This window comes from Alligator mississippiensis, chromosome 12 (genome assembly GCF_030867095.1).
Source record: "Alligator mississippiensis isolate rAllMis1 chromosome 12, rAllMis1, whole genome shotgun sequence".
In the NCBI taxonomy this organism is placed as follows: domain Eukaryota; kingdom Metazoa; phylum Chordata; order Crocodylia; family Alligatoridae; genus Alligator; species Alligator mississippiensis.
This window is the reverse complement of record NC_081835.1, coordinates 25,161,021-25,174,453: the sequence shown is the minus strand read 5'-3', so window position 1 is coordinate 25,174,453 and position 13,433 is coordinate 25,161,021. Positions and strand designations below refer to the sequence as shown.

Here is a 13,433-nt window from a genome sequence, read left to right as displayed (position 1 = left end):
CTGAGGACTTCCAATTCCTCCTGCTTGTTTCCCAAGCTCCAAGCATTCATGTATAGACATCTGACGTAACTAGACGATTGCACTACCTTCTCAGGAAGGACAATGACTACCCTGTTGCCTCTCCTGCTTGTGCTTCCTCTGGGCCACCCACTTCCCCACTTACCTCAAGGCTTTGCTCTCCCCTAACAAACTTTAAAGCTCTCCTCACTAGGTTAGTGAGCCTGTCAGTGAAGATACTCTTCCCTCTCTTGGTCAGGTGGATCCCATCTCTTTCTAGTGATCCTTCTTGGAAAAACATGCCATGGTTGAAGAAGCCAAAGCCCTACTGGTGACACCATCTACACAGCCATGTATTGATCTGCAGGATGCATCCACTCCGGCCCAGTCCCTTCCCTCTGACCGGAAAGGTTGAGAACACCACCTGAGCCCCTGTGCCCTTCACCCTTGCACTCAAAGCCCTCTACTTACTTTTGATCTGCTTAGGGTCACTCCTGGCAGTATCACTGGTGCCCACAAGGATGAGCAGCATGAAGTAGTAGCAAAAGGGTCAGATAAGTCTCAGTAATCTCTCCATGACATCTCAGACGTGGGCACTGGACAAATGGCAGGCCGGCAGATGGATACCTGTCTCCCCACAGAAGGGAGTCTCCAACCACCACCACCTGTCACTTCCTCTTGATGGCAGTGGTCTTGATCCTCCCAACTTTGGCGAGGCCTGGCAAGGTCTCTTCCACCAACAGAACATGCTCTGTTGCTAGGTCTCCATATCTGTTCTTCAGGCAAACCACTGCAGGTGGAGAAAAAGGCTTCTGCTTGCTGTTAGAGGTCACAAGCTTCCAGGTTCCACTTTCCCTGGAGCCCACATTCTCCTTCCTTCTCTAGCACTGCCTCCGGCAGTCCTTCCTCCACAGTCCTAGAGGTCTCCTCCAGCACTGAATCAATGAAGTCCTCACAGTGGAGGATGCTTTGGAGCCTTTTTCTGCATCCACAGTGTGAAACCAGGACCTGGGGGGAAGCCTTGATGGTGAGCCATCCTGCCTGGAGAGATGCCTCACAAGCGTAAGCAGAGGAAGAACTGGCAGTGGCCCTGGCATTGTGATGTCTTCCAGCCATTTCTCTGCGAGTCTTAATCTGTTGCCTCTCTTTTTCAGCAGACCTTCCTTAGCAGACTCCCCTGTAAACTAGCTTGTTCACTGTTCCTTGGTCCCAAAAGGTGCCCTTTTTCCTGCTTCCTCTCACAAAGCTAACAGTGAAGAAAGATGAGAATTTCTAGGCAACCCTCAAGTGAACTCCCCCTCACTCAGGACTCTAGTTAAGCAAGGGATCAAGTCTTTAAAAGACTGGATCAAGTCTTTATAGTTATATACTGACTAACCATCTTCTAAACTATGTATGAAATTCAATGAAAACATCAGTCTCTTCAAGTAAAAAAAAACCCCAACCAAAAAAACCCAGTGTTCTTAGTTTTCCATCTTTTTCCACAATGGTGGTAGCACACACAAGTTCAGTGTGGCAAGCAAAGCCAGAATTCAGACCTTGCCTGTTGCTATTTTGTTTCCATGACTATTCCACAGAAGTGATCACTTTTGCCTTCTGGAAGTCTGTAAGGAAAGGCAATTGGAGAGGAACCTGCTGGCGCAAATAGTATAGAGGAGTGGCTCAACCTCCAGCCTGCTGGTCAAATCTATCCTGTGGAGTCATTACATCTGGCCTGCAGGGCTCTCCAATGGGTTGGAAAGCTTGGCAGCAGGGAGCCATGGAAGCTCCATGTGGCTGGATCTAGCTTTGTTTGGGCCATTGCCATGCAGTGGGATTAGGTCCAGGCCCACCAATGCCTGCAAGTCCAGTTCAGCCTGGGCTGGGCTGCTCCCCAGGCTCCTCTCTTCACCCATTTTTATGTCTGGATCAGAGCCACTCCACCCCACCCCCAACACATCCAGATTGGGGTTAGGCTTCTTGTGTTCTCCCCTTCCCACCATGCATCCAGATCAGGACTGCCTTACCCTGCCTCGCACCTCCGGACCAGAGCTGCTTCATTTCCCAACCCCTCATGGGTCTGTATCGGAGCTGTCTTGCCCAGTGTGTCTGGATTGGGACTGCAACCAGGTTGCGCCCCCCCACATGCACGCCCAGATTAGGCCTGCTCTACCCTACCTCTGCCCCAAGCAGATGGATCAAGGTCAGTCTGTGCAACCCTCTGCAGCTGGATTGGGCTCATCAGTCAACAATGTGAAAAGTTGGGCACTACTGACATAGAATAATCTTAATTATTATATAGCAAATGGCAACTGGATTAATTCAGACAATTGCCAAGTCCACATTTAGCTCGTCTAAGACTAGTATTTGGTCACACAACATCCATTAGTTTAGATGAGAAGAGAATTACAAAAATTAAAGACTGGGATCCAAGCCAATTGAAACTAGTGCAGCAGGATTTGCAATAGTGACCTTGCAGATTTTCAGAAACGAAGAGCATTGGTTGATACATCAGACTAAATACAAACTTAAGGCATTAAAGTAGGATAAGTAACAGTAGCAAGAAAGAGAGATGCTAAATGCTCAGGTTCTGCTGGCTTTTAAGTATCCACATATTCTCCTCTTATAACTTTTTGTGGGTTCCACTTTGTGCCACTAGGTTCATTTTGCAACACAAAGATTCCATAAAGGCTCCGAACTGCAAGATTCTTACCCCAAGTATACTTTTTGAGTTTACACTCATAGCGAGTTCCTGCCACTACAAATGAAAGCAAAGAGTGGAAGATTTTAGGAGGTGCTGAAACATTTGTTTTTGAAATTTTATTACAAAAATATATTTGCAAACATACAAAATTTTGGATGAAAAATGTTCATTCTTAAACATTTATGCAATAACTTAATATTTGCAAACATACATAGATGATATAAAGTCCATAACACATTGAAATGTTAATGATGCAGTATCTACTTTTTTTGGACTTCTAAAATATTGTTCACATATGTTTCAAGGAATGACTATTAAAAAAATACCAAGGTCTCAAGCTCTTCACACTGAAAGAACATGCAAATGGGTAACTGGTGCATCTGAAAAAAGGTGTTAAAAAATGAGACACTTAAAAAATGCATACTGTACATTTAAAAAAAAAAATACAAAAAAGCCATGTGCCCATACAGTGAATAGATTAAAAAAAATAGACCACCAGAGAAAGATATTGCATTTTTTTCCAATTTAAAGTGGAAGGAAGATATTGCATCTTAACATTTTCACAATGATGTCAGACAACACTACGGTGAAATATATTGCACACATTCCTCCTGTTAAGATATGTTGTTAGCAAGAAGCAACTCAATAAACTGGCAAAAGGTGGCTGATTTCTCTAAAATATTTTTAAAAATAATGTTCCAAATTAATTATTAGCTTTTTAAAGTTTTGCAATAATTACATCTGGACTACACAGGGCATTGTTTCCAAGAAGGTACTTAAGTAGGCCAAACCAAAATATGGGTGAAATGAAATGAGTCCAACAGCGAGCATTCAAATATAATATTAAAATATCCATATCTAGAGAATTAAGCATTTGTTATATGAAACTAGAAATCAATTACTTTAAATGTTACATTCTGCCTCAACTGGTTTGCAAATCTTGTCTAATTTGACAGATATACTGCCTCCAAATTAATAGCTAGTAGGCACCTTTCATGCAACTTCGGGGATTATAACTGCCATCATGTTAATAATGCAACTACAGAACTGAGAAACAATCTTAATATTGTGAATAATAAAGCAGTTATAATTTTAAAAATAATCTGTCATTAGTAAATTGTAATTTTCCAAGTAATTGAACACTGGTCAAAGAAACATGCTGAGACAGTAAAATTCATTCTGGGAGTAAACTAATCTTTGAACTCTCAAAACTAATGAGTAAAATCCAATTTACTGGCAGCTTTACCACAATAAAAGTCACTTTAAATAGTCATGTTCAGCTGCTGTGGTGACCCTTGGTAACTAGCTATATGCATTAGCTATTACTACATGCAGCTAACATGAATCAAGCTCTTCACAAGGAGACAAGCTCATTAATTCTATGTTATTACAAAAGGTTAAAATGACAAAAGTAAAGCTGTCAAATAACTTCCACATTTTAAAACATCTCATGTTTTATGCTGCAGTTGAACTTTTGTTTTACAAAGCAATTTCTCCTTGAATAGGTTTATCTGTTAAACATTTACGTATTATGAAGAGCACTATTCTGGCACTTTGCATATACTGCAGGGGATAACTGTGCTATATGTTTTATTACAGGACACCCCTCCCAGTGTCTGCTACATATATGGAGTGGGGGATAAAAGGTGCAGAAAAAAATCAACATGAACAGAAATCACTTATAATGCTTACCTAAAGTTATTTCATTTTATACCTAATGAAGTTTGTTTGCAAGCTGGGAAGAACACTTTTTGGCACTACTACAAGAAAAAAAAAAATGAAAATTTGAATCTGCCTACTGCTTGTCAAGGTTTCTGGACAGTTATAATGCAAAACATATTTAACAAAAACATGGACAGTTTGGGCTTTAGAGCGTAACTTCTTGTAATGATGCTATTTAAAATAATATTCCCTTTGTCAGCTGTCCAGGACTTGTACTCCAAATTGCAGTACAATGGTATGAAGGAACTCCTCAACTGTCCCATCATTTTGACATTTTGGATATTACTTGAAGAATGTGACAGTATTTAGTTGTAATATATCTGAAAGGTTGGTATGATTACAGTAGCTCCCCATCTCCTCTCTACACTAGGGAACGTCTCCTTTAATTCAACCTCCTTTTCAAGGTACTAAAAATTCTTATAAAAAAAAAAATCAAGAATGTACTGACTCAGTCTGTTAAAGCTGGAGAAAACCAAGTGTAACATTTGGTTTAGGCTAGAACTATATCCAAGAGAACTGCTCTCTGATTTGGCCTCCCCCGCCCCCCTTCTCTCTCCTGCTAAGGGGACCTCAAATTTGACTTGCATTATGTCTATAGGTTAGATAAATGAAGCATATTTTTGCGATTTGTGCAGTATGTGAGTAAGAAAGCTCCCTTCTTCCTAAGCAAGGTTCAGAAAGTCTATTGCTGAATTCAAATTCTACCATTAAAGCCAATACATTTCTTGGTAAACTTGCATGATTGCTAACACATTTCCCTGAATTCTGCATACTTTTCTAACATAAAATACTATATATTTTTACCTGGAAATACTGAATCCCAATGGCTGTTAAAGAGCTTTTTAGAAGGCAGATTTTGCAGGAAAAAAACAACACTTTTTCCACTCAAAAACCAAAGTCTATACTAAGAGATATTAGATGCATAAAAACTCATACTTTGTTATGACTGCGAAACACTGATTTGTGATAAATTTACAATTAAAGCTTATTTGATCATTTCCAATGAAATGACCCTGCATTTTGACTATGTCACATTATTATAACTCATCCTTAGTAGATTCTGTTTTGTAGAGCCAAATGAAATTTGTTCTTTCTTCTTCATTTCAATAGTGCTTGGAAAAAAAAAAAGCAGTGCATCTTAACTGGTTATATTTACTACAAATTATCCTTTACCATATAAACCAAGACCTTACTACTCAAAAAGCATCCTTTAAAATTACTATTGCTGGAATAAATTGAGATCTACATTTAAGTATTATTAACTACGTTTGCATGCCATATAGAAATAAATTTAAGTCATGGATAGACCAATAGCAGCATAGCAAAATATCATTAAGGATTAGTATAACTTTACGTGGGGAAATGTGAAGAAGTAGTTAGAGTTTTACACTAGTAAATACTGAAACATTAAACCATATATAAAGAAGCTTCACTTTTTTAAATAAATGCAGTATGACAAGCATGAAAAAGTCTGAGGGGGTAGAAGATAAGGGAACAGTTCGCATTTCTTCCCCATCTGCATAGTTTTCAACATTACAGTACCAACACAACTGAGGAATGAAACTCAACTATGGTACTGGTCCATCCTTGGCTAAAGGGAAACAATGTGTTCCAAAAATCCATATTGAACTCCACATAACAGGGAAACAACAGGCTTATAGGGTACTCTCCTCCAAATATATTTAAAAAAACTGTAACAACTAGAATCCAAATGCCACAATTAAACAGATACTTAAAAGAAGATTCAACTGCCACTTCCTAAGATTTTGCATGCTTAGATTCTGCCTTTGTAGAACAACCAAGTATAACTTAATGAGGAACCGGCATATTGCCACAGGTGCTGAATCTAGTTAAACATACACACTTACAAAATAAATGGGTGCGTGTTGGGTAGAGGCTTCTGGTTGCTCAGGAACAGGCAAGAGAACTTTTTTAACCTGTACATCAAATGTTTAGCTCCAACAGCAGCTCTCTTCAAGCCTGAGCACAGTACCTTTTCCCATGGACTCATCTTCCCATAGCCAACTCATCATAACAAATTACCTGCTCCAGCCTTTATGCAGCCCTTAAAAATAGAAGTGGGGTTTGTAACTCAATTCGCTCTTGTCTGCAAAGTGTGGTATACACTTGATAGTTGAAAAATAGCATTGTTCCCCCTTAACTCTTAAAAATGAAAACAGCTAGAAATGACAGTGACTCAAACATCTGCACACTCACTTAATGCTACTGAAAGCTCATTTGCAACTAACCAACGTTTCCATAGAACAAAGGTTTGCTGGTGATGATCACAGTGAAACCTAGATCACTTCTGAGAACATTACTTTTAGAAGTATTTTTAAGGAACAGTCTTTCCTAACAGGCTCAAATTCAAGACGTTGAAAACTAAATATTCTTTTTAAAAAAATATTAGTTTTATAGATGAGGCATAATTGTTTCTGAAGCAGATGTGTTGTCAGTGGAACTGAATTAACTTCAATTATAGATTAATATCAGTATTCTTGGTCAGGACTTGCAAGTAGACATCATGAATAGTGGTGAGAAAACTGGAATCATTCTGCAGAAGGAAAAGCATAGGCAGTGCATTAGCTAGAAACACACATGTAAGTAATGCTATCTTTTTATTATTTAACTGGATATAAGACATCCTAAGGTGAAAACTGGTGGTGTAAGGCAGAATGGCTGCACAAGGGCAATCCACAGACAGACTGGGACAGTGAGAGGTGAGGCCATGGCAACCCTGTACATATATTTCAAATGGTCCTAACATGATAGATAAGAATTTCTGCAGTCACATACCTCTTAAGTCAGTCTAGAAATAATCCACTGTGTATACTTCTGTATAAAATCTTAGATCATTATTTTTAGTGGTAAACTAGTCACCCTGAACTGTATGGAGCACTTAAAAGCTACTCTAGTTGCCTTGGATCCAAATGCTTCACATGGCAACACATCTAAGCAGACACCAAAAAACAAACACACAAACAAAAAAACCCAATAAGCACAAAGAGAAAATATTCTGCTTCTTCCTCTGCAGTAAGTTGCTCTTTGCCCCTCCACATTCCACTGGAATCATTGAGCCCTACTGAAAGTAATGCCAAATTCTGATCAATGTTTACAGTACCCACATATGTAAAGTGGGAAGACGACAGCCAATCGGAAGCAATGCCCTCAACGGGGGAAACAAATACGTAACTCCACACAGTGAGAGTGAGAACTAACATTTGAGTAGGAACACATTTGAGTGTTCTTAAGATCACAGGGCAGAAATAATTGCAAAATGCCTCTGATGAAGATAAAGAGTGCTGACAGTGGAGCCCAGCTTGCAGGTTTTTCATGATTCAGGGGAGGGGCAGCGGGAGGGGCAGGGGTGATGTTGTTTGTTTTCTTCCAAAATTGAGCTTTAGTTCCAATATATGTGGAATTCACATGGATTTTTCAACTTCTGTAGGCAAAATCCTGCCCCATGTTACTTCCCCCTACATAAGACTTGCTGCTGGAACAACAAGTATTCTACAATTAGGGGTGCACCGATAGAGATTTTGGGGGTTGATACAGATAGCTGGTTATTAAGGAGGCATATCGACCAATATCGATTTGATTTCTGATACAGCTGCATGCAACTAGTAGGTCGGTTGTGGTGAAAGGGGAGAGGGGAGGGAAGGGGCATGGGCAGGGAACAGATCAATGTTTCCCATGGTGAGGGAGCAGTGGGGCTGGGGCAGGTGCTGCCCTGCCAGGGTGAGGCAAGTACAACTTGTACAGCTTGTCCGGGGAGGTGGTTCCCTCTGCTGCGCACTGCTGGTCCATAAGCAGCTCATCTGCTCATCCAGCAGCTCCCACTGCTGCTCATCCAGGAAGACATGGGGGAGGGGGGTGGCCCCGGATCTGCACGGGGAGGGCTGGGGCCATGCACTCCCAGTGCTGCTGGCGCCCTCTCCAAGTGGCCCCTGGCTCCAGCTGCAGCCCACCCCACGCAAATCCAGGGGTACATGCCCCCCCCCCCAAGACTAGCAGCAGCAGTGGGAGCTGCTGGATGAGCAGATGAGCTGCTCCTGGATCAATGCTGCGCAGCAGCAGGAGCTGCCGCCCCACTCCCTGCACCCCCCAGAAAAGCTGCGGCTCTACCCCACACCTGCCCCACCCTGGCTGGGCAGTTCCTACCTCAGCCCCACTGCTCCTTCACTACAGGGGGGTGGGGGGGGTGGGGAGGGACTGATCTACCCCCAACACCCCTTTTCTGCCCCCTCCCCTTTCACCACAACCGAATTACCAGCTACAGGCAGCTCTCCAAGCTGCCAGGCTCTGTTCCTCGCCTGCGTGCTGCGCTGTGGCTGTGTACAGGTACGGGCATTTATTGGCCAAAATATTGGCCACATCAGGCCAATTTCTGATAGTCAATTTTCTTTATATCTGTGCCGATCTGATATCAGACCAATGTATCGGTGCACTTCTAACTACAATGTATTAGGTCTCCCTCCCAAACTCTGTGGATGCCCTGGGATTTGCTAGGCTAAAGTTAATTGTGCAACAGGAGCTCAAGCTTCTTTCTGCTCTTCTTGGTTTCATGACCAAGCAAATCTGTTGAAGTCATGCTGTCAAAGATAGTTTGTTCCAAAGCTACCCTAGCAATTTACCCTAGAAAGAGAAGCTTAAGGTCCACAAGAAAGTTAATATAGCTTGGAGTTACACATTTTCTACAGATTTTATAAAGAATGGAAAGAAAGCCCAATGCAGATTTCCCTTCCATTCCCTATCTTTACTACAAAAAGGGAAATAATGTCATGCTGGAAAGAAAGACAGCTTGACTATAACTGGTGCCTGTACTAAATACAGGCAACCCCTGCTTAGCACTCCTAATTGGTTCTGGCAAAAACCAAGCGCTAAGTGAAACAGCGTTAAGTGGAACCCATTTCCCCATAGGATTTAGTGTAAATAAAGGTAACTGGTTCTGCCGACCCAGATCCCGTGCTCCTGTACCCCACCCTGGGCCCTGCTGGTCTGGGTCCTGTGCTGCTGCCGGCCCTGGCTGGGCCGCTCCTGGCAAGGCACCAAGTGGACTCTGCCAGGGAAGGCATTAGCTCCTCCCAGCCTCAATGTTCCCTCGCTGGCCCGCACCTGTCAGCCACCAGTGCATGGCCCCAGCCACCCCAACCATGGGGCCTGTGTCGGGGCTCTGGCATGAGGTAAGCAGTTGCCCCACTTTTCCTAGAAGGGGCTCCCTCCAGGGCACCCGGCACAGGGATAAGCGGCCACCGCCAGATCACTGCAGGCTCGGGCGGGGGAGCTCTGTGGGCTCAGCTTGCACTGGCTTCTGATACTCCTCTGGCCCAGGCCCTGCACTCATGCCCCCCCCATCCACTCCTTGTCACTGCTGCTGCTGCTCCTCTCCACCCACTGGCCGCTCAGGCACCATGTGCCGGAGCAGACCCTGTGCTCCCGGGCCCTGCTGACCTGGGCTTCAAGCTCATGTGCCGGAGTGGACCCTGGCCTCCTGCCACCACTCCCTGGGCTCCTGCTGGCTGCCACTCACCACTTCCCCCACCGCTGCTTCTCCCCACACCTGCGCTAAGCATTATAGCGAAACGCACTCAGCGCCAAGCAAAACTAGGTACGTATTTTAAATGTGCATTATAACGAAACCACAGTAAGCAAAGCCACATTAAGTGAGGGTTGCCTGTAATCAGAACTTTCAAGATTGCTGAAGTCCGGTAGTGTCTACCAAAGTAAATAGGAGTTTCAAGGGCATGGATGTCATAGTATTTCTTCAGAACACCAAAGCAAAGAAAAAGCAAGGAGGCAATACTGACAGTACCTTTATTAGATGTATTAATGTCTCCTGGAGCTGAGACCGACTGAGGACAGTAGGCGACATAGCCTGGATTTCTGTTGCTCCAAGTGTTAGAGGGGAAGAAGGAGTGGCTTTATTTTCCACTTCAGTGGATTTTGTAGCTGACTGCTGGAAAACACTAGGAGACAAGAGGATTGAAGGTGCCACTGTAGTTGTAGCTGTAGCAAACTGGGGAGGTGCAACCTGTCAGGAAAAGGAATACAATTCAGTGCTTGGCAAGGACTGTTATTATAATACCCTTACAGATCAGGTGCATATAGACAGTACTGTGGTTTACTATTCAAGATTTAATACAAGCAGAGGGATAAAATGCCTAAAGGTCCATACGTCACGCCTTAGACACTGATTTGTGTGTGTAAGGTTGCAAATAAGTGGTTCACCAGATTAAGAGTCCAGAAGAGTCATTTCACTGGTGGTGTTTGTGCTGTGGCTCTTCATTTCTTAAGAACAATATAGTTTTAACACATGAAACTGCAGGTAACTGTACAACTGGAAAAAAAATGTAAGTTAGTCTTAAAAAAATAACATGCATTTAATCTTTCTATTTTATATTATGGCAAGAGGGTGGAGAAAATAGATTCAACTAGCACTGGGAAACATCAGGTACCTAATGGATACTTAACAGTTTTGCAAACAGTGGGAGTTAAGGATGCTCATTACCATACCAAACACCTTTAAAACATATTTGTGGAAATGCACTGCATATAAACACAGATACAAGCAGGGGTTTAGGTTGTAGCCGTGTTGGTCTAAGGACATAGGCAGACAAGGTTCCTTGGGTGACTTTGATATCTTTTATTAGACCAGCCCAAATAGTTGGAGAATAGTTAAGTTATTAAGCAAGCTTTCGGGTTCAAAAACCCTTTGTCAGGCTAAGGAAGTTTCAGCAGTTGGTGTGTGCTCTTCCTGGATGGATTCCATCGAGGAAGAGCACACACCAACTGCTGAAACTTCCTTAGCCTGACAAAGGGTTTTTGAACCCGAAAGCTTGCTTAATAACTTTTCTCCAACTATTTGGGTTGGTCTAATAAAAGATGACAGGTACAAGCAGAAAACTTTAAAGCTTTTGGTGCATAAAACAAAGTGGCTCGGTCCTTAACTGGCTGAAATAAATTGATTAGTTTTTATAAGTCTAAAATGTTAACAGCTGAAATTAGACAACTCAGAGGATTCTTTTCTTCGAGGCCCTTTCTTCCTCTTGTAGTCTCTACCCCCACAGTTGTTAACTCTGCAAAGAAGAGGGAAGGGTAAGATGATAAAGTTGACAACTAGGCAACTTAGTGTCCACGAGTTTATTCCTCAAACTGTTCTGTTCATCCTAAACCTAGAACATGCAGAACAGAGGCCCTGGATTAATTTTCCATATCTGCTGACCTGACAAAAGAACGTATTCTTTTGAACTAAAGGACCGGATAATAGAGTTAATAGAATATGTTAATATCTTCATTAGTTACTTTACTCTAATAACAACTTAAATTGTAACTTTCAATTATTTTTATTTTCTTTTTTGAGCCTGTTGAGGCACAGCCTTCTCATGGATTCTTCTTCTACAGAGAAATCAATAGGAAGAATTCACAATAATAAAACCTTCCACTGAAGTATAAAAGGGGAGAGGTGCAGACAGGCTCTCTCTCAGGGGAAAGCAATCCCTAGCATGCATGCTAAAGTGTGACACGTATAGGCATTTTGCTTGGCATGTGTGCCTCACAACGGATGGCAGGACTGCTGCCACAACAAGGATCAGGCACCTCGTGGCTCCCCTGCAATCCACCCCTGGTACGCCAACATCTTACAAGTCAAGGTTGTGGATGTTTTTGGCACTCAGTCCAAAAAATGTTGCCAATCCCTGCTATATCTGTACAATTAAGTTACTACTTCAGGTTATTATCCCTTGACTCCCTGTAAGCCATGTCAGAATATACTCAGCAAACATCCTCTCTTGCTTAAGCCTCCTGAGTGACCAACTTTTTTTTTTTTGAAAGTTTTGTCAGTTCCAGCCAAGAAAAAAAAAAAAAAGAAATGAAGCAGCCATAGATAAAACATTGTAAACAAAAGGTGAAAAATAAACTGCTTTCATACCTAAATAAAATGTCTCTTTTGAAAGTTCAAAAATAACCTATTAAAAATAAAAGTTAAACTATGCTAAATCATATCAAAAGGATTAAAACTTGCAAGATTAATATTACAGTATTTACTTGAAATCAAAAGATAAGTTTGTTGTTTTCCTGCATTCAACATGGTGGAGTGGGGTGGGGAAGAAAGCAGTCTTGTTCTGGATTTGAGTATTGGCCCAGGGCAGGCATCTCCAATCCAGGCCTGGTCTTGGAGCTGCAGCAGATGCCTGCCTGGACCAGGGATGGAGCTGTTGGCACCACCACTGAATGGCTGTAGCCAGGGCAGCTCAAAGTGGCTCAGGCACCAGGGGAGGGGATGGATGGTTCAGGAGATAAGGTGCGTGGGGTGGGGTGGGGTGGGGTGGGGTAGGGTGGGGGTGGAGGGGAAGGCTGTGCCATATGAAGCTCAGAGGGAGCATTGGGGGAAGACTGCACAGTGGCAGGAGACTTGCTGCAGCTCTGACTTTGGCTCTGACCCAAGTCTAAGGGTAAAGCCAACACCACTGCTGTTGCCTGGAGACAGTTGGGGCCAGTGCCAACATGCGCTTCATATTCTGGGACACGGTATAAACTCAAATTATTGGGGGAGGTCATTTTAAATTCAAAGTTGTCTTGGTTTGGTTTCAGGTAAATAACAATATAGTATGGAAAGCCCCCGGTAAAGTTTAAATTTGAAAAATCACAACACTTTCAGGCCAGCTCATGCCAGAGCATCAGCACACTAAAGGTGGGGATGAAATAATTTAATATTGAGTTAAAGGGGAGGGGTGCATCATCCATTCTGCTGTAACTATTACATATGTACAGTCCTATCCTGTAATAAATGGAAACTAAGGTGGAGCAGTTTGCCACAAATAAAACATCTCCACTTAACACATTTACTGCAGAGTGCGAGACTGGATGCTTACCATGGAACAGCAGATGCATACAATGTCCCCTTCCACCCATAATATAACTGGTCTGTCTCTTCATACCTTATTGTCAGTGATTCTCAACCTTTTGAGACTCAGGGCACCCCATGGGAAATGTTAGGTCTTAGCTTTCATTCATTTCTTGACTATAGAAAAAT

The 13,433-nt window shown here is 42.6% G+C and overlaps 1 protein-coding gene across 2 annotated transcripts in view; it reads right to left on the bottom strand.

Moving 5' to 3' along the window:
* Positions 1-2,761: 2,761 nt before the first annotated feature.
* The window catches only part of DCP1A (decapping mRNA 1A), a 66,037-nt gene continuing 55,365 nt past the window's right edge, over positions 2,762-13,433 (bottom strand). For both annotated transcript variants that reach the window (XM_006265374.4, XM_019495452.2), the window contains 2 exons: positions 10,215-10,433; positions 2,762-6,956 (listed from right to left, as the gene is read on the bottom strand). In XM_006265374.4, the coding sequence (XP_006265436.1) occupies positions 6,879-6,956; positions 10,215-10,433 (297 nt within the window). In that variant the 3' untranslated portion in view covers positions 2,762-6,878. The remainder of the gene's footprint in view (positions 6,957-10,214; positions 10,434-13,433) is intronic.